Consider the following 21,952-nt stretch of genomic DNA (forward strand, 5'->3'; position numbering starts at 1 on the left):
ATGTATTTTAATCTTTCTTAAGCGTTGCTCTCTCTGGTGCTTTGACCAAATCCTGTTTTTGGAAAAAATCTGTACCACTTGTGATCTCCTCTTTGGAGTGCAGCTTGGTGTCTGGAATGAGTTTGACAGCTGATGTTGTAGTCTTGAGTTGAGGCCCTTGCTACAAGTAGGCATTAGGGGTATGAGTTCTGTAGGCCTTTCCATTTAACCCATGCAAGAAAATAGAGCATTCTTTTCTATTTAATTCCAAAATGGAGTATACCACTCAGGGGACATTTCCTGTGTTTTAGGGTTCTCTTCTCTCCCTGAGGAACTCTTGCCTCCTAATTCCTTTACTCCATTGTATATGCAGTTTGCCCTTTCTATAGCTGTGTTTTTCAATCTTAGCAAGTATGCTGGCTGGGGAATTCTGGGAGTTGAAGTCCGCACATCTTAATGTTGCCAGGGTTGAAAAACATTGTCTTAAAAGGTTTCCTCTCACACTCTTTTTCACTCTCCCCAACACATTTCTTTTGTTGTGATTTATGATCCAGGACTCGACATTTTCTCTTCACTTCTCTCATTACAGATGTGGGACCAAATAGGGCGAGTTTGCTCTGAGGAAATGCAAGCAAACAGCAACAATTTCAAACAAAATTGTGATGACAGGTAAGAAAAGAAAATGAACAACCTGAAATCCAACATCTTAAATGATGATGATATGGTGATGATAATAACCACTACTATCGGGTTAAGCAAAGGTTGTTTTAATACCGGTACAGCTCTAATTTATATGTGATATAGTACATATATGCATTTATCTGAGACTGTCACATTGAACAGAATGAGATGGACGGTACTAATATTTATTTCAGTGATATTAATGTATTAAATATTAATATTTGACAATTTGATAACATATAAATGATGGTTCTAGGTTATTTAGGATTCTAAATTCTGTATTTGGACAATGAGAGTATCATCTATTACTTCTGGAGAATAAAAATAGCAAGTATATAGAGAGGGAGTCTATGTATGTATTTGTAAGAAATATCTAACCTTCCTTCTCTCTTTTTAACAGAAGAAAACGCAATAACTACACCAACACACTTAAAGAATTGGCTCAGATGTTACCCATACCACTACGGACCAGTTGTAAGAGGTTGACAAAGGTATTATAATAATAGAACTTATCATAAATGTTCAAGGAATGTTCTATAATTTTGGATCTACACAGAAATCATGTGTGTGCTGATTCCAAACCGAACTAAATACAAATGACAGATGTTTCTTTTCATGTTTCTGCTCTTTAATTTTGACTTTTTAATATTCAACCAGAAAGAGATCCTGCTCCGAGTCCTTCGCTACATTGAACATCTGCAGACAAGCATCAATAGAGCCAGGTCACTGCTCCAAGGTCGTGGTGAGGAACAAAAAGGTAGGGAAATGCCAGAATAGAGGCAGAGAACACCCATGGTCAGACAGTACAGAGGATATACCTGAGCAAAGGTATATGGTCCGTATTTTTTTCTTTTGTCAAAGCAGTTGGACCTCAGCAAGTGGTGATACCTGCCCCAAAGAGAGAGCGCAGAGAAGTCACACCACGGGCAAAAAATCCCAAGCCCCTGGGCGTCTACAAAAAACCCAGAAAGAGGAGACGGACCCGCAAATCAGGTCTGGGAAGTATTCCACAAGCTTGGGGTTTCCACTCTTGATGCTTCAGTGTGTTGCGGTTTGTAATTTTTTCTTCCTTCCTCTGCATGATCAGCCATTGCAGCACTGTCTGTTACAGCCCATGCCTCACATCCATTCATGGCTTCAGTAGTTTTAGGCATTTCCTTGACCTTTATTTCAGGGGTCTCTTACCTTGACAACTTTAAGACTCGTTGACTTCAACTCCCAGAATCCTTCAGCCAGCCATATCTTAAAGTTGCTAAGGTTGGAGACCCCTGCTCTACTTGGATCTTGGGATGATGCCAGGCAGAGGCAAGCAGTGGATGTCACGCAATATGCTTGCTGCTTTTTGATGGACAGGAGGTACTGTACAATGGTCGCATAGCTCAGCCAAGAAAGAAACTAGAAAAATGGGGTTTTGTCCTCCTGGGAAGGTTAAAAAGGTAAATAAAAGATGCGGGAACGGATTGAGCTAAGAAAATTGGTATTGCAGCTGAATAAACTCAAGTGCAGAATTTTCTTACGGGAGAAGCATCTTAAGGCTCCTGCTGTAATGAGGCAGGTACTGTCAAACCTGAGATTTAGTTCTTCAAGCATGCTTGTATCTTTTGGTTTTGTAGATCGGCGTGTTGGTGTGAACAGGAAAGTGTGCAAGTACCTTGCTCTGGAGGCTGGAAAGGACTCTGCCCATGCTGTCTCACACCCAGAGGAAGAGAGTCTGCCTGATGTGGGAGATGTGTCTTCTATACTTTCATCCTTCCAGAAGCAATCAACTTCCTTTCCCAATTTTAAAGTTCCATTACTAGAGCCTAACCAGCCTGCAAACACTAATCTTCTGGATCTCACCAAAATTGGAGTCCCGTTTGATCCCGCAGGTACAATTTCTTCGGTTCCTTTGTAAAAAAAAACAAAAAACAATTCAGTGGAGAATAAATGGTTCCTTTGTGACAGACAATGTAATTTGAAATATGGGAGAAGTTAATGAGGGCTTGTTTCCATCAAAGGGAAAAAAAAGATTTATTAGATTGTGATGGTGTTTGAACATAAGGAATTCTGTTTTATGAGACCAACAATTTGCTTAGTCCGGCATTCTGTTTCCCACAATAGCCAATCAGCAGCCATTGGATGTTTTCAATCCTGATGTTCAGCCCAGGCTCTGGCACTCAGTACTTTACACTGCCATGTCTCTCGAAACAAGTTGCTTCACTCTAATTGCTAACAGGCAAGGAGTATATCTTTTCCATATGTGTGTATAAGCCACTATTGTCTATGTGGCACGGCAGTGAATTCCAAATAATTATGAACTGGGTAGGGAAAAAAAAATTCTAGTTTCCAATAAGTCATTTTAATAAGGAAGCTCCCTTACCCGCTGAAATATTTTTAGACAGAACTTGACATTAAGATGCAAATATTTTTGGTTACTTGAAATAGATTTTCTCATTAAACTCGTGGCATTCAGTAGTTTAGCAACACTATGTTAAAAACATTCCACCCTGAATATGTTATATTTTTTTATTTTCCAGAGTTGTTGTTTCATCTGTATTAAATATTAATCCATGCATTGCATACATGAGCATGTCTTCCTTCCTTCCTTCCTTCCTTCCTTCCTTCCTTCCTTCCTTCCTTCCTTCCTTTTCCTTCCTTCCTTCCTTCCTTCCTTCCTTCCTTCCTTCCTTCCTTCCTTCCTTCCTTCCTGATTCAGGTCTAGTTTTTATCAGTTTTCAGAAAGATGTTCTTAACATGGAGAAAATGTTATTCTATTCTGATTTTGTTTACAATAAAACTTACTTTTATAGCCCACAGAATATAAATTGGATTCTAAAGAGTTTAACTTTTTGTCTTTCTATCCTTGTAACTGTTATTGACAGGCTGGAATTTTGATGGTGACCAAGAATATAAGGATGAGAATACATTTTCTATGTATACAGCACAAATGGCTTACAATAAACTGCATCAATATAGTGGGGGCCCTGGACACACATTGGTGAGGTAGGAATTGAGTGTTGTATTTTCATATTTTGTAAAACTGAATTCCTAAATGGCTGTGGGTTTATATTAGACCATTTTTAAAAAATGTTTGTGTCTTTTTAAAACAGACAAGGACTTTTTGAAGTCAAGAAGCGTGCCATCTCCATTCTAAAGCAGATGAAACACGGGTCTTTGAGACCTCAGTTGCTCACTTACATTTGGCTGTGTCTTGCTGTGTTAATCATATCTAATAACAAGTGTTGTCAGATGTGATTAATACAAGCTAGACCTCTTTACTTGCCTGCATTCAAAAGAGAGGAAGTTTACTTTGTAATATGGTAGATGGTTTGATAGGAATTAAAGATTGGAGAGAAAAAAAATTGTGAGTTAAGTGAGAAAGCTTTGAGGATGGAGCCTCTGTGAAGTAAAAGCAGCCATTAAAAGATTAATGATATTTTGTCCCCCATAGTCCTTCCTTTTCTTGTCTCTCTTCATTGTCTTGATAACCATCTCAATCATTTTCAGACAAGAGCTCGTGCACTACCACTCCTCTTGTGAAGAAGAGGAGGAAGAAGGACCCAAAGCCAATCCTTGGCTCTCCATCCAGTCCCCTTTGAAGTTCTCCAACAGTAAGTGGTTGCCCGAAAATATGCAGAAAAGCTCAAAAAAAGGCATTACTGTAGAGACATCAAGGCAACCAGTTTAGTAAGAGGGAAACTATGAAATTTAGTATGTTTTATTGGTTAAGAGGCTTGCTAAATACTACTGAGAGGTACAGGTGCTGTTAATAGGGTTGCTCCTTATTACTTTCAACTGCTTCTAAAAATGAGTACAGGTAATCCTTGCCTTACGACCACAATTGGGAACAAAATTTCCATTGCTAAATAAAGTGGTTGTTAAGTGAGTCTCCCCTGATCTATGACTTTTTGCTATTCATGCTGTCATTAAGCGAATCTGACTCCCCCCTCCCCTCTGTTGACTTTGCTTGTCAGAAGCTAACTAGAAAAGTCGCAAATGGCAGTCATGTGACCCTGGTATTATGCAACCATTGTAAATACATGCCAGTTGCCAAGTGTCCAACTTTGACAGCGGGGATGCTGTAGTGGACTCCTTTAGAGGACTGGTCCAGAGTCACTTTTTGCAGTGCCATTGTAACTTTGAATGGTTGCTAAACCAATGATTGTAGGTGGAGGACTACCTGTAGGTTGAAATAAATAATATCCTATAAATTTGATATTGCAGTGGGAAGCATGCAGCTGTGTTCCCCTGGGATTGGAACCCGAAGCCACAGCTGTACTGATTTGGGGTTGAGCCCTTCGCTTTTCTCCTCTCCTGCTCGGCTACTCCCCCCACACGTTCTCCAAGGTGTTCAGGAGGAGCTTTCTCCAGGTAAATTGACAGCAAGGAGGGAGGGAAGCCTTACCCTGGGTGAGATCAGTTTGATAGGCAGCCTTTTTTTTTTTCCAAAAGCTTATCCTGTTTCTGACCAAAAAGGATGGGGTTGTACCCATATGCCCATTTCCTCCTGAGTTGATTTCTTCTCCTCTTTAAATATGAGCAGAACAAGGGGATTTAGAAAGATTTCTGGGGAAGTGGAATATTTTTAAACTGTCAAGATTATTGGCCTGTTACGGACAGCAATTCCTGTGGGAACTAAACACTAGGCACCCAAAGTCTTTATGAATCACTGGAAGCAGATATCTGCAATGATGCAGTGTGATTGTTTTAAGGAGGGGTGTGTTACCCTCCAGTAAATGTCACATATGGACAAGATGAAAAGAGGGAAACGGAGAGCAAATGACAAAAGTTGCTTCTCTGGAACCTTTTCTTGAAATGTGATGAGGAAAGCAGATGGCCTTTAAAACATTTTTCAAATAATCTTTTGCTTCTTTGCAGTATTATTTGAAGATGTATATTTGTCTCCTCAGTCCAGCAATTTTTCGCATACTCCTGCTGGAACACTTTTGAGAAAGGTAAGGACTTTGCTACGCAGCTTCATATATGACATTCATCTTCTATTCATCTATTTCGGCTTGCAGAGTCTGAATTCCAGCTTTTTCCCACCTGGTGTTTTCCAGGAGCATGGAACTACAGATTCCATCATGCAACATGATGTGTACTTCCTGATGTCAGAGTTTCTTGCAAAAATCAAATCCAGAAGCACACACAGATAAACTGATGCAGCAGGATTCATTAACTTCTTTATATTAACAATACATGAAGTAAATTTACAATACCAACAGCAGATTCACAGTTTCATTTCAGCAGAGCAGACAGCACGCACACAGACACTGATTTCAGTTTCTCTTTTCTCTGCACAGGCTCAGAAGCTGCAGACTAAGACACGCCCTGGCTCCAGTCTGTCTCAGCTCCCAATTGGCTGACTTAGTTGCTGTGCCTTTTCATTGGCTGACCTTGTTACCATGTCTTCCCAGTCATGAATATTCTGGCACGCCTCCCTTCATGACTGGAATAGACATAAAATTGAATAACTTAATATTCTTCAAATACCTGTATTTGAAGACTCAAATTCACAGTTCCCTTCAAATATCTGAGAACCCTTTTACTGTGATACATCCTTTTGGTATATGTGTTATTACTCTATTTGCTAGATTTATATCTTCCCTTTCACGGAAGAGGTCAAGGCAGTGAATAGGTAATCCTCTACTTACAAACATGCATTTGGTGACTGTTCAAAGTTACACTACCACTGAAAAAAGTGACTTAGGACCTTTTTTCACACTTACGACCATTGCAGCATCCACATAGTCATATGATCAAATTTTGGATGTTTGGTAGGGAAAGCTGCATTTGCTTAACAACCGCACAATTCACTTAACAACTGTGGTGGTTTGAAGAAGCAACTGTTACTTTATCCCATGCATAATTCCCACACTTCTGACTTATGAACAGTCAATTGTATAATATAGGTAGTCTTCAACTTACAACAATTCATTCAATGACCAAAGTAACAAAGGCACTGAAAAGAGTAATGAGCATTTTTCACACTTATGACCATTTCAGGATCCCTGTGGTCAAGTGATTAAAAATTCAGACAACTGACTCATATTTATGACGGTTTCGGTGTCCCTGGGTCATGTGAGCCCTTTTTGTGACTTCTGACCAGCAAAGTCAATGGGGAAGCCAGATTCACTTAACAACTGTGTTACCTACCTTAACAACTGCAGTAATTCACTTAACAACTGTGGCAAGAAAGATCGTAAACTAAAGCAAAACTCACTTAACCAATGACTTACTTAGCAATAGAAATTTTGGGCTCAATTGTGATCGTAAGTCGAGGACTATCTGTACATAGTGTTCTTGCCTCCTGTTTTTCCCCACCACAATCACTGTGAAGCAGATTGAGTTGAGAGTGTGTGACTGACCCAAAGTCACGTAGTGAACTTCTGTAGGAATCTGTCCATGAAGACTCTCAGTCATTCAGGCAGTCGTTAAGTGAGGCTTCCCTGGTGTTCCTGTGCAGTGGTCTTAATCTTCCTAAGATTATGATCCAAGAGCAGCATAAAATCTTCCTGAGGATTGATATAAGAGCGGTATCCACCTAGGAGAAAGAAAGGATTCAGGACTCTTAACAACTCTCTGCCTACTCATCTAACAGGCTTACTCAGATTAGGTGAGACATGAAGCCATCCTGGAGGACCTATTTGGGGTCCCCCTAACCAACTTGCTCAGATTCCAGAAACTACTTGAATAAGCAGTGAAACATTTCGAGCCAACAAGAAAAATCCAGTGGCCATGACTCAACTTCCAGTGAATTTCTGCAGCTGGGACTGGGCTTCCATTCAGGATTCCTGGCTTCTAGTCTGACACCTTAATGCTCCCCGTCTTGGGTCTCTGTATTGTTGTTCCAGATATAGCCACTGCCTTGAAAAAGGCAGCCTGGTCTGTTGTGTGTCCTTTTTACTTCTCTCCATCTGAGGTGGTTCTCACACACTTGCCCTTTGTAATTGATTGTAATATCAAAGGTTGACTGGGGAATGTTAATGAATAACTCTGCAACACAGTTTCCTATTGTTACCTCACACGGGATATTTTTCAGTGGGGATTGATTAACATACATGGCTTGAGACTAACTGCATATACTGTGTAATTGTCCAGCGAAATATTTTTATGTACTTATACAGTATATGCACTTACCTGAAAAGCAGACTGAGAAGCTAAGAATGGTTTAATGGTGGAGCAGAAGTTTTGCATTCAGAAGACCATCAGTGTCCTTGTATCCTTGAGCTACAATGTAGGGTAGCTAATAATTCTCTGAAGACCTTGGAGAGCTTGGTCAGTTGCAGTCAGTGGCATTGGATTATATCTGGAATATACAGGTTTCTTTTAGGGTAAGGGCCATACTTTGCATCCGAATTGTGTGCCAGAGACACACATTCAACAGGGTAAAGAAATGAGAAGACATGGGAGTAAATTATTTTAGAACAGGAAAGAAAAATTAAACAGTTACTATGGCATTTCTGTAACAATTTTAAAAGTGTCTTGGGAGCCATGTGCTTTTCTTAAAATCTACAATGTGTAATATCTTGGTCAACATGTAGTTCCTTCAATGGTCAAACTCCTTGGCTCTTGCAGTGCCCAATGGCATGCTTATTTATTTTTATTTGAATAGCCTTTCTAAGTTTCAGTAAGCAATTCTTTGAGATTAAGACACTGTCCCAGTTGTTAACAACTCTGCAAATCATGCACAGCTAAACTGATTTCAGTTTAAATGATAAGGAAACAAGATTGAATGGTATTTTAGACAGGGTTTTGTGTTGGTGACTGTTATATACATGCATGTAAAATCTTACATTTGAAGCCTAATATAATTTTCTGTTCTTCTTTCCTTTCCCTGTCTTCGTTAATTCAATTTACAATGCCATCCCTCTGATTTCTTCCTTCCTCTCTTGCAGTCAGCATTCACGCTGGATCACTGTTACCTTTCCTACAGTGAAGCAGGTAAAGCCGAGTCCAGCCCCATGTCAAGAGTGAATGAAATATTATCCTCGTGGAGCGAACAAATCCAAGAGGTGGGGAATGGATTGTGAGGAACGGAACTGGTAATTTGTGAGCCAGAGAAATCAGGTCATGGAATCTTCTAATGTCCTTATAAAGGCCTATATTTAACTATATATTTTTCTGTCCAAGAAGTAGTCATTGTCACCTATATTGCTACGGCTTTAAAACAAAACTAAAGAAATTCATTGAGAAGCTACTAATACTGCAGCTGTAAATCAGTTGTACATTGGTTAAAGGATCAGAGGCAGCACTCTGAGTTTGAACACCAGTGGTTAGAAACAATAGAAGTTGTCATTGTTCAGTCTTTTGATCACTTTTGATTCTTTATGATCCGATGGACATAATGTTTATGTCATTTTCTGTCTTACTGGAGACTTGTAGAATTCAGATAGGCTCAACTTCCATTTATTTTAGCAAGAGTTTCACAAATCCTACTGACTTTTAATAAAATCTTCACATAAATACACACAGAAGAGAAAGTTAAAATACCACAGAGTAATGAAATTCTTAATTTGAATCAAATACGTGGTTCCAAAAGTGTTGTAAGTTGGAAGGTTTTACATGCTTTTTAATGTTTATAGGCAGTTATGACACACATACCCAACTGTACAAGAATTTAAAAAATGAGTTGTAAAACGAACCCTGCTGGATGATCAGACCATAGGCCTATCTGTTCTATGGGGGTTTGGATAATGTTTTGTAATAATCTTACACTGTTTTCTTTATTGACTGACTACTATGAGTATCATCCACTCATTTATATTAGTGTAAAATTTAAGCTATGTTGATCATTTTAGTACATGTGTGTACTTGTTCATACTTCAAGGACGTTTTGTGACAGGAAGATGTTGATACTGTGATACTCAATAGAAATTGACATCCAAGATCATTACAATCCCGGATACTAGATCAGTTTATATTTTACTCCTGTATATTTTTACAGTATAATATTTCTCCATTAATTAAACTATTTCAAGTACATCTTACAGGTAGTCCTCAACTAACGACCACAATTGAGCCCAAAATTTATGTTGTTAAGCGGGTTTTGCCCCATTGTACAAGTTTTCTGGCCACAGTTGTTAAGTGAGTCGCTGCAGTTGTTAAGTTAGTAACATGGTTGTTAAGTGAATCTGGTTTCCCTATTGCCTTTGTTTGTCAGAAGGACGCCAAAGGTGACCCCATGACCCTCAACCGCCATAAATGGGAGTCAGTTGTCAAGCATCCGAATGTAAATCAGGTGACCATGGGGATGCTGCAACGGTCATAAGTGTGAAGAGTGGTCATAAGTCACTTTTTAAAGTGCTGTTGTAACTTCAAATGATCAGTAAACGAACTGTTGTTAAATTGAGGACTCCCTGTATTATATCCTAATTTAATTAGGGATTAATCGACTAGTCAGGGAATTGCGCAGGAAGTGTCCAAATGAAGTCAGAGACACTGACACAAATTTGTAGTTTTGTATATATATGCGTGTATGCGTATCTATGTATATATATATATATATGTATGTATGTATATATACAAATTATATGTATATATACATATACACACACATACAAATATATATGTGTGTGTGTCTGTGTATCTTTATATATGTGTGTGTGTATAATATATATATATATTTATTTATTTATTTATTTATTTATTTGTATATATATGTGTGTGTGTACACACACACACGTGTATTTAGGCATATATGTATGTCAGGCACATCGTGAGGTAAATCTAAAGAGCAATACAGAGCAAACCCAGAAGAAAAAAGGCGGGAAAAAAGGGCCCCTCCCCCTTTACATCCAGCCACCAATCCCAGCATTGATCGCCTCACATGAGCCCGCCCTCTCCAGTCAATCAGCTGCATGTCCTGGCCCATCCTTATGCTTTCCAAACATTGCAGCCCCTGGATGAAATATCCTAAGATGGCCGAAATCATCTTCCTGCTAGACCAAGCTCTGTTTTATTCCCCGGGCAATTCCTGGACCTCAGCTGCCATTTCCCCGGCCTCTTTCTGTGCCTTCCTCTTTCAGGGAGCCCCCCTGGTGAGACCCGAAGGCCCCGGCTCCTCCAGCGAGGAGAACAGCGACTGCACCTGGACCCCCTGCCCCAGGGCCAAGGCCGCGCCAGGAGCCCCCCCGAGGAAGAAGAACAAGAAGAAGCAGAAGCAGAAGAAGAAGACGATGGCCGGCAGGAGAGCCAGGCGCCCACCGGCAGGCGCCGAGAAACGCAGCAACGCCTCGTCCCCCTTGCAGCTGAAGAAGAAGTGCGTGAACGGCTTCATCATGTTTTGTCGCCTGAACCGCAAGCACTTCATCCGGTGAGGGCTGGGAGACGAAACCCCAGTGGACCCAGGCATTTGCTACGATTAGCAGGCCGGCAGCGGTTTAGTTTTTCTCAAAATACAGCTAGTCCTCGACTTACAACTGCAGCGGAGTCTGACATTTCTGTGGCTCTGTGAGACGTGTGTTAAGTGAAGCTTTGTCCCCTTTTACAGCCTTTCTTGCCACGTTTGTTAACTGCATCCCTGATGTTGTTAAGTTAGTCATATGTGGTTAAATGAATCCTGTTTCCCCAGGGACTTGGTTTATCAGAAGGTTGCAAAAGGGGATCACGTGACCTGGGACAATGCAAGCGTCATAAATATGAGTATCAGTTGCCAAGCATCCAAAGGTATATCAGGTGACCGTGGGGATGCATCTGAATGTAAATCACGTGATCACGGGGATGCTGCAATGTTCATAAGTCTGAAAAGTGGTTATAAGTTGCTTTTTTCAGTGCTGTTGTAATCACTAAATGAACCGTTGTAAGTCAAGGGCTACCTGTATATCATCACTTCTAGAGTAAGCCTGTAATGTCAATTATTGTCCTTTCTTTCTGTTCTTATAGAGGAAGTTGGGGCTAACTTATTTACAGCCCCAGTGAGCTCTTTGGTATACTGAGATTTAACTAGAGACTTTTAAATTCAAGGCCAATAGCGATTTGAAGCCTTGTAATTACTATACTGCCATCAGAAAGCATTTAGGGAACATTTACAAAAATGGACAAATAAATAAGGGAGCAAATCCTCAAAAGACCAATTATTTTAGCAATAAAGCAACAACATATAATAAATATGTCAAAAAATACAAAAAATTCACACAATACACTTACCATGATCAGTTAGGACCAAGAAACTCTATTTGCAGAACATTTGGCCTGGGTTAGCAATAACATTTAGACTTACATACTGCTTCGCAGTGCTTTACAGCCCTCTCTAAGCAGTTTACAGAGTCACCACATTGCCCCCAACAATCTGGGTCCTCATTTTACCGACCTCGGAAGGATGGAAGACCAAGTCAAACCTTGAGCTGGTCAGGATCGAATTCCTGGCAGTCAAATTCCTGGCTTGTGCAATGCTCATTACAGAAACATTGTTTTCTTGAAACCTTTGAGGGATTTAGGGACATTGACAATATCTTGGCTGCCTGCTTCTCATAAGTTTGATTAAACAAATGTTTTAATTTCTACATAGCACTTGCCCAGGCATGGCTTCCACTGCAGCTACAAGGGAGCTGGCCCAGCTGTGGCGTATGATGACAAAGCAGGAACGGAAGCCATATTGGTATGTTTGCTTTGGGCAACAGTGGATAATGGGATCAGTAATCCTTTGGAGAATCAGTCAGCCATATTGTAGAACAAGAGTGTTCAACTTCAACTCCCACAATTCCCCAGCCAGCTAGACAGATAATTCAAACAGAGAAACCTTTGTTAGGCTCTAAACTTCCTTTTTATGCTCTTTCTCACAGCATGAAAGCTCGCCGATTCAGCCGCCTCAACAACCGAATTGTGAGAGACGACTTCTCCAGTGGCGATGAGGAACCAGAACCACCCAAACCTTTCCACTTGCTGCTTGCTGAGAAATCCATTCCTGGCACCCAGGCAGTGGGCAACGTCTCTTTGTTAGGCTGTATTCCATGATTCTTCCCCACTGTGATGGTAATGTATATCTGTTCAGTGGGCTCTGGAACCCTCTCTTTGCTGATGATGTTGGAACTTCCCTACCACGGTTCTGCAATAGCGTGTGTGTCTACTTCATTTTCAGCAAAATATCAAGCAATAGAAGCTTTACTTGGTCTTGTTGAAAGGGGAATGTAGGGGGAGTGTAGAGAAGCAACAAGGAAGGAGGCCATTTACCCTGTTTTTCCCCAAAACATCAGCTTTCCCCATCTATTTTCCTTGCTTAGCCTTGTATCATATCCCACCGCCAATATTTCATCTGTCATTATGCATTTTGGTTTCCTGAGCAGAACGAAGATGTTGATAGATGGGATGGTTTTTTCCCCAGATTTCCAGATGTTCCAGTCACTACAGTCCTAAATATATGCTATTCTATTCTACCTATGTCCAAAACTGATTTCTAGTGACCTTGAACAAAGCAGGATTGACTGCAGGGAGGAAACAGCAAGAGGAAGGAGAACTTCTAGCTCTAGATGACTGGACCATGTTGGTCTATTTGAGAACATGCCAAGTTTGAGATATTTATATTAACTTGTATCCTTGATCTTAAAGCACAAATGCATTTGAAAGGATCTACTTTTAAAAATAATTTTAATGGCCTGGAGACAAAAATCTAAGATCTATATTTATTGTCTAAGCTTTTATGATCTTCGTCTCCCACAGCTTTGTTCTCAGATCCACCCTATCAATTTAGTTACCAGCAGTTTAGTTCCATATTTGGCAAGTACAAATGAATTTTTGAGGTCCGTATAGACTTGCTTGTTCCACACCAAGTTTCAGGCTTTATTATATAGTAAATGGTTTCTAGATGTTTTAAACTTTTAACTGAGGCAAGTCCATTTCAGAGCTTGCTCTGGATGGCATTGAGTTCCCACTGACCCTGTTAGGTTGGCCAGTTCCTCAAAATCCTAAGGAAGGAATAATTCTGCAGGTTTGCTTTTGTTCCAGGAGAGTTAGGAAGTTTTAAAGAGACGAAACTAGTTCTGAGCTAAGGAGGATTAATGCTTCATATTGAGACGGGAGAATTTTGTCTTTAGGAGGAGCTTAAATCAGACTCTTATATTTCTGGTTGGTTTGGATTTTGTTTCGGTGGAATGCTGAGTCATCCCTTTCCTCTTTGGGACTGTGTCCTCTATACACAGATCAATTTGTGTTTGAAATACTGTTTTAAGCTTCAATGGATTTTTCCATTGTTTTTACCTATTTATATATTTATTGGTAGTTTCCCCTCCACCTCTATTTATAATTAAAATAAAATATGGCAGTAAAATTAACTGATTGGGTGCCTCTGTGTCTCTTCTCTGATCTGAGCGATTATGAAAGTGAAAGATATCAGAGAGTAATCAATATATATTTAGATAATTCTCATGTCATGTCGGCAGCTGAACTCCTAATCATGCCTTAACAGATAGCAGTCCTCAACTTAACAACCATCCATTTAGCAGCGGTTCAAAGTTATAATGACACTGAAAAAAGTTACTTTTGGGCATCCCTCACACTTATGACCATGGCAACACCCCCATGGTCACCTGATCACAATTCAGGCACTTGGCCATTGTCGTGTTTTGAAGAAGGTTGCAGCATCCTGGGGTCATGGGATTGCCCTTTGCCACCTTCCAGGCCAGCTTCTGATAAACAGTCAATGGAGGAAATCAGATTCACTTAACAAGTGCAGTGATTCGTTTAACAACTATGGCAAAACAAATTCATAAAACGGAACACAACTCACCTTGCCCTAGATAAACTTTTTTTTTTCAATTTTACATTTATTTAAAAAATAGACAGAAAAACACGATTTGGCTTTGATGGACTACTTGCACGTCATTGGATTCCATTCAAGGAATCAGTCCCCAAAGGCCTAAATACCCATCCTACACCTTTCAAGAGGGATATTCCAGGATTATCCCAATCCTATGAACTCTTGCGGGATCTCTCTGCAAAGAGAATCACAGCAGATCAATACCAGGCTTTTCCCATCTCCTTCATTTCTTGGTTCCATTTGAAATCCCCTCAAATGCGGTTCTCTATCCAATTCATTAAGGTTCTTGGCACTGTGATATGCAAATCACATCTGTTCTCTCTAGGGGATAAGTGTTTGAATGTGCTCAGCTGTCCAGGCCTAAGTCCTAATTAATCTTAATTGGGTGCTTTCTACTTTAAACAGATGTTCCTGCTGCAGACACCCATCCTGACCTTAAACTCGTGATTCTGTGCTGTTAGTTGCTTGTCTGCTCTTTACTTTTGCTTGGTTCTATAGCTGTTTTTGCAGCTAAGTGACTTTCCTGCCGTTGCTTTAGGGTGCAGAGAGTGGCTTTGGCCAGTCAGGAAATATGCAGATAGAAGAAATTTCAGATCGGATGGCTTCAGCTTTTCTCTGTTAGAAAAACACGTGACATTTTCCACCCCCGTGGAACGTGGTTCGTTTTTGCTCAATATCAAATGTGATGATGACTCAATATGGTTGTACCACAGTTTCCCTCTTACAAAGAGACACAATATGATGATCCTTGCAGTTGGAAATGGGACTATTTACATGCAGAGGGGCTAGAACAAAGAAGCAACTTGCTGAGAATGTGGCAGTGTCTTAATGTATTTTTTTCAGGATCCCAGATTTACGAGAGTGGAAGTGAGGGACCCCAGGAGGCCATTGTGGAGGGGTTGGTTCTGCAGGTAATCCACCCGTTGGGCATTGTGAATGGAGGATCCCTCGGGAACTGAAAGCTGCAAGGCCGGGTAGAGGAGTGAGGGGCTGTCAATGGGGGAGCTTTCGTCCTCAGAGCTGGGGATCATGTGTCTGTCTCGGGGCAGGCCATGCCCTTCCTTCAAAACGCCGCCCTCGCCATTCTCCCTGCAGTCAAAAAGAAAGAGACAATGCCAAAGTCCGTGTGATTCCGAAATTCTATTGCCAAAATGCCAACTAAATCGGTTGGTCTTAAAAGGTAATCTAATCAGTTGTGCGTGTTAATAAATATTTCAACCTTCTCTGATCTGGGATATTTCAGGGGTGCCTGCAGCATATTGTCAGAAAAATCAAGAGGGTGGTCCTAATGGGGAGATTAAACCCCCTCCTGTTTTTATCTGTGATTTATTAGATTTTTATTCGGTCTTTATTACTTTAGAATTAACTCAAGACAGCAAACATACGTAATATTCTTCCTTTCTCCTGTTTTATCTGTGTTTTACATAAAAAGCAGGCAAAGCTTCAGTTGATCTGTCATTGCCACCTTCTTGAATTTAGGGACAGGACCCTGCAGATATTTTTTAAATTCATTTATTAGCCATAACATATAGTTAAATCCACGCATCTTAAAATGGCTGGGGTTGAGAAACGCTGCCTTAGTGGCAGAAGTAGTGGAATGGAAGATGGAAAAGGAAGGGAGATCTTTCCCTTTCTTTTCCAAGCGTTGGGGGAATCTCATCTGAGATTCCCCCAACGCTTCAGTTCTACATCTGCTCATGTCTCAGTCCTCATTTCCTGGCTCACCCTAGCCATCATCTGCATATCTAGCCCCAAGACCACTTTTCTGCCCCAGGTCCCAAAGGATTTTCTGTATGCTGCTGCTTTAAGAAATTTAATTTAAACAATATATATATATATTGTAAGCCTCCCAGACTTAACCATGTTGCAAGATGGGTAGTTAAATAAATAAATTCAGAATAGTTGTCTTGAATTTCCTGCTGGCAGAGAAGCCCCCTCACCTCTCTTTGGTCTCTGCCGCACGGTCTCTCTGGCGCCGGTTCTTGAACCAGTTGCTGACCTGAGTTGTGGTCAGCCCAGTAGCTTCTGCCAGTTCTCTTTTCTCACGAGGGGATGGGTAGGGGTTGTGGATATACCATTCCCTTAACACACTCCGGGATTTTTCCTGTAGGAGAGTGGAAAGTCATTGAACTTAGCATTGCAGGTAGTCCTCGATTTATGGCAGTTTGTTTAACAACAGTTTAGTGTTACGACAAATTCCCACAAGCAAAGGCAATGGGGGAAACCGGATTCACTTCCCAGCAGTAAAAATGGTTGTAAAATTGGGTCTGGTCACATAGTAACTCGCTTAATGACCACATCGTGTCGCGGCTAAAATTCTCGTCCAAGTTGTGGTCATATTGTGGGCAATATAAATTTTCCAAATAAATAAAATACCTCAAGGCCCCATCAAATCCTCTTAAATCTTTTCTTCCCCTAAAATAGTGGCACTGAACTCTAACCTTCCCAGACAGAGACAGCAGTTCAGTTTTTTGAGCATTTTTATTGTTAATTTGTAAACATTTTCCAGCTGGGGCAATCAAGTCTATATTTGCTATAAATGTATTTAGTGGTCTTTAGCTTCTTTTTGCAGGAATCCAAAAACAGTAACCTGATTGCAGTTTTCCTATGATTCCAAATTTTGGAATTTTCTAAATTTGTATTTTGAACTGCTGCAAGTAACTTTGTCCGCTTTTGCCGTCAGACCAACTTCAAAAGCAAACAGTATTGTTTTAATACTGTTTCAAGGTCAGGTTAAATGTTATAATGTAACCCATAGGGGGCAACGTCATCATTCTTTGATCTTGGTTGTCTTTCAAAAATGAGCACCCAATCCCATCCCCTTCTTTTATTTTTAATTCAAGGGTGAAATTTTGCAAAGCCTGAAGGTTTGGGCTGTTTCTGTAATTTAATGGCAAAGGAAAAGCTTGCTTGACTGTAATAACGGAGCTAGGGCATATATTATCTCCCTCTGCTGCCAAAGGCTGCATAAAATAAATGTGTTTTGAAACTTTTCCAGAATGTTCTTGGAGATGCATGATTAGGGCCTCCTTCAGATGATTATTTCAGAATGTTTCTGGAGGAATTTAGAGGAAGTGGGAAACGGCATGAAAGACTGAAGCAGGCAAGAGACCCCTTCCCCAACTATTTCCTGATCTAAATTTTGCAGTAAAGAAGATGAATACAAAGGAAAGGGAATAGGAAAAGAATGGCAGGAAAACTTGTATTGTGTATTTTCAGTTGACTTTTAAAGATTTGGCAAGACGTTAAAAACTTGAGCAGTGATGTAAAGTGAGACTCCTGAACCTTACACAACCCCTGAAAGTTTGTCATCCAGGGCTCCTTTAAAAGTGGCTATATTTTTTTCCTTTTTTCATAACAACAATAACAACAAAAAAGTAAAGTGTAAACCCAAAGAGAGATCCTTATTCTTGTACAGATCTTTAATTATTTAACAAATTAAATTAACCAGAATTAAATCAGGTAAAATTTTAATCTTCACCCAAGAAGCATTTTTGTCTTGTCCCCTTTCTAGTTCCTGAAATAGAACCTCAGTTTCCAAAGACCAAGGGCAGCGCTCAGCCTGAAAAAGTTTTATGTCCCAGTGATTAAAAGGACATTTCAAAGGGCAGGTTTCTTTTATCAAGCCAGCGTTATAGCGAGACTAGTAGGAAAAAAGAGTAGGATGGAAAAGTTGAAAAGAAACAAAGAGATGGGGTTCAGCATGAAAGATTTCTTGGCAGGAGAAGAAAGTAGGAGTGTTAGATCCATAAAAGAGGAAACAGAGGCAATGCAAGGGCTTAGAGATTAAAATAAAATACCCTAATGGCAATTAGGTAAAAGCTATTCCAGTGGAAATAAAGTGACCCTAGAGTTGAATGTGATAGAAATACAGAAGAATAATTAGAAGAACATAATAGATTTAGGCAAGAGCAGACTTGTTATAACCTTACTGGAGTATCAAGTTGTTTATCCCAAATATAAACTTTTCAAAGAACAATTGATGGTTTTTGTGCTTGAAGAATTGAAATGTTTGGGTGTTGGAAACAGAGTTTTCTTTGTTAGGAGTGGGATGGCCACAAGAGTTGAGAAATACCCCTAGACAAAAAAAAAAAAAAAAAAACAATTCCAAGAAGACCTACCTTGAAACAGTAACTGGTTTCTTCCCCGTCCCAGATAGTCCGAGGCAAAGGGAATTTGCGACGCACCCGGTATTTTCCCACGGCTCCCAGCGGCCTTCCACGCAATTTCTCTGCTTCGGTGTAGTGAGCTTTGAGCCAGAGTTGCTGAAGTTTGGGGTGATTGTGGGGAGAGAACTGATAGCCCTCTAAGATCTTGTAGAGCTCTCGGAAATTGCCCCGATGGAAAGCCACCACTGCTTTGGCCTTCAGGACGCTCTCGTTCTTGTGCAGGTGGTCACAAGCTGGCAGGGACCAGAGGAAACGTCCTAAGCGCTCGATGTTGCCCCCTTGTTGTAAGACTTCACACACGCAAGCCACTTGCTCTTGCGTGAAGCCAAAATTCATGGTTAAGTGGGAAATAATGTGCTCTTTCCCAGAGGACCTCAAGTGGAGGCTCCAAAACTTTGTGGCTTTCAAAGGCAATTTATGGCGGCCCACCAAGGCCACCCAACATCTACCCTGTAGAAGACCCTGCTGCCCTTGATGCAAAGATAATCCTCTATGGTTGGAAGACCAAGTCAGCTTGCCTCACTAAGACAAGAGAGTCCAAGAGAAGTGGAAGGCCACACTGGTGCCTTCCACCTTCCTCACTTTGGTGGCCATGTCTCTTCTCTCCTCTCCAGGTCTCGGTGCTCCCAGGACTCCTTTCCCTTGTCTTCTGGCTCTAGAGACAGTTGCCCAGGGTAGATGTCTTGGGGGGTATCGGTTACAGGCCCAGCCCACACAGTCTGCAGCTGTGGCCAGCCATTGGCCAACTCCGCAAGAAGAGCGAGAGAGACTTCTACCACGTCACCCTGGGATGGTAAACCTTTCAGTGGAGGAGGTTGTGGGGGGTATGGAAATGTGAGATGCCCCCTACAGAGGGGGGAGCAGGAGACCCACAGAAAAGGAAAGACTTGGCAGATCTGCTCAGAGGTCAGGCTGTTTATCCCAAACCAGAGCTTTTTTGGTTTGCACCTTATTTCATGCTGGCTCCGGCGTGGCTATTGTTGATTATTGTTAAGTGACAAAGAGCTAAACAGGACACAGATGCTTCTGCAGCCACTGTTCAACTACCGTCCCTAAGCTCCAAGCTCCTTATCACATGTACTCGTCTTCAAGGTTATCTTATCCGTTTTTCAAGGGCTTCACGCCTCTCCTGAAAAAGGGAAAACTCAGAAGGACAAGAAGAGCAAAGTTCCTCTTTCCAGAACAAACAGGTGTGGGTGGCTGGCTCCTCTGCCTCTTGCTGAGCAAAACAAGTGGGATTTTTCATGGGGTGGCCTGGATCCCTTTGACAGGGGCTTTGTCTCCCTTTGTTCCTGGCCTCGCCAGGTGGTGACAGCGCAGGCAAAGAGCAAGGTGGCTGCCTATGCCGTTTCCTGCTCTTCCCATGCAGAGATCATGTTTCGGACTCAGCAGGCAGCTATTCGCAAGACAAATAACCTGTTGCAACTTGCAAAAAAACAAGAGGCTTTTTGCAGCTGCAGGCGAGAGCCATATCCATTACCAGCCAGGGATGGCTGGAAGGCAAGGCTGTGTTTGATTCATTGGCTCATGACGGGATCTCTGCAGGATTTCAACTCTCCGCATGGGGGATCCTTCCTTCCCCTACTGGGGCTTATGGGCTATCCTTGCTCCATGCTCAGGTGGCACCCCCGAGCATCGCTTGATGGGCTGCTTTCTTCTTCCTCATTCAACAAAAAGAAGCAACTTTGTTTCTCCCTCATTTCCAGCACATAGAAGTTAAATCTTTTTGAAAGATGGTTAAGTGGCCGAAGCGTCTGAAGCTTGATTTTTTTTGGACCATGTCTTGGAGACGCGCTATCCAGTAGCTGTTTCTGGCACATCCCTCAAGCAGGAAGAAGGAGTTGCCTTAGAATGAGGTACCCTTTGAAAAATGAGGAATCGCAAAATATAGCAATTTGTTCATTATTTTTTTTTAAGGTAGCAGATTGCATTTTAATTACCTAGGCTGTCTTAAGCAGCTGAAGGCAAGGTGGGACATTTATCTAATGGAGTGTTTCTCAACCGTGTCAGCTTTCAAATGTGTGGACTTCAAGTCTAGAATTCCCCAGCTGACATGCTATTGAAATTTAGTATATATTATATTCAATATTAATCTAATGTAGCTTTTCTCAACTTTCAGATGCATGGACTTCAACTCCTAGAATTCCTTGTTGGCTGGGGAATGCTGGGAGTTGAAGTCCACACATTAGATGAATATTGAATACAATACATACTGAATATACTATATATTTCATACATCTATCGAATACAGATGAGTGTGAAGTTGCCGAGGTTGAAAAAAACTGATCTAATGAATAAATCAAACTCGCATGCATAAATCTGACTGGTTTTGTTCTACTGCTTCATGTTGCTATTCCTGTGGTCTACTTTTCATCCCTCCAGCAATTTACAAGCTATTCTCCTTCCTGCATTTTTCATACCAGCGCAAGATTTAATCCCTGCAAAGGGTTAACCTCACCTGAGATTCGGTCTGGGTCCCTCCAGCCCCCTCCCATGCTTTATCTTCCAATTCAAGGATCAGAAAAGCGCCCCCTGGCTCCCACCCAAGACGGTATTACTTACACAGCCATCTGGGTAACACAATCCAACCTGGATCGCTTTACTTCTTCCCGGGGGAAGAACCGGCTTTGTTCTGGGGTTGAAGTTGCCCCAGGTTCACAAGCCCATTTTCCACAGGAAGCTCCCAGGTTGCTCCCCACACACTGGAGGGCTGCAGGAATGACCATCTGTTTGAATCTTTTATGCTTTATGGGAGGCAGGGGGGATCCACGGTGGTCGAAAAAGGCAAGAGGATGACCCCGAGTGTATGTACACACTAGTAACTGTAGAACCAGGGTCAAAAGTGGCTCCAGGTATCACAGATTTCAACACCCATTAGTCCCAGCCAGCAAGAGCAATGCTACTAAGAGAGTGTGGGCTTTGTAGTTTCAGCAGTCTAGAGAGCCAGGTGACTTTACCAGATGCAAACTTGAAAATGTGCAAATTTGAAAATGTGGTTTAAACATCGACAATTTAACATTCCCCAACTATGGAGACAAACAGTTTCATAAGCCAGTGTACAATCTGAATTCCCCGTAGAATGAACATAGGCACAGAGACAGAGTTTTAGGATAAAATATATATTTATATATATTCATATATATAAAATATATATAAAAGACACAAAAAGATGTAAAAAAAAAACAAAGGAGAGATATAAAAATATCTTATAGAAATGATTGCTTCTCACAAACGGTGGGAACAGATGAGTTTCTTTAGTACCTGACGGGAGAGAAGGCACATTTAGAGAAATTACAATGCTGTATTTGCATAACCAAGAAGGTGGTAGTGTTGGAACACAACAATTGCTTTGCTGTACTAATGGGATTTTTCTCAACAGAATGAATTGTGA

At 41.1% G+C, this 21,952-nt stretch overlaps 2 protein-coding genes across 2 annotated transcripts; one reads left to right on the forward strand and one right to left on the reverse strand.

Moving 5' to 3' along the window:
- The first annotated feature begins 604 nt into the window (after positions 1 to 604).
- Positions 605 to 12,594, forward strand: MEIOSIN (meiosis initiator). The gene is made up of 13 exons (XM_070950244.1): positions 605 to 648; positions 1,061 to 1,151; positions 1,318 to 1,417; positions 1,525 to 1,653; positions 2,274 to 2,528; positions 3,522 to 3,642; positions 4,147 to 4,250; positions 4,864 to 5,010; positions 5,518 to 5,594; positions 8,538 to 8,654; positions 10,668 to 10,954; positions 12,149 to 12,238; positions 12,423 to 12,594. Exons 1-13 carry the CDS (start codon positions 605 to 607, stop codon positions 12,592 to 12,594), a joined length of 1,734 nt encoding a protein of 577 aa, XP_070806345.1.
- Positions 12,595 to 15,231: 2,637 nt separating this feature from the next.
- LOC139321501 (homeobox protein six1b-like) lies at positions 15,232 to 18,897 on the reverse strand. The gene is made up of 3 exons (XM_070950247.1): positions 18,514 to 18,897; positions 16,333 to 16,496; positions 15,232 to 15,481 (listed from the first exon to the last, which is right to left on the reverse strand). The coding sequence occupies exons 1-3, from the start codon at positions 18,895 to 18,897 to the stop codon at positions 15,232 to 15,234; spliced, it is 798 nt and encodes a 265-aa protein (XP_070806348.1).
- Positions 18,898 to 21,952: the final 3,055 nt, after the last annotated feature.

The sequence above is a fragment of the Pituophis catenifer genome, unplaced genomic scaffold (assembly GCF_029215685.1).
Source record: "Pituophis catenifer annectens isolate HBS135680 unplaced genomic scaffold, rPitCat1.0.hap2 SCAF_9, whole genome shotgun sequence".
In the NCBI taxonomy this organism is placed as follows: Eukaryota; Metazoa; Chordata; class Lepidosauria; order Squamata; family Colubridae; genus Pituophis; species Pituophis catenifer.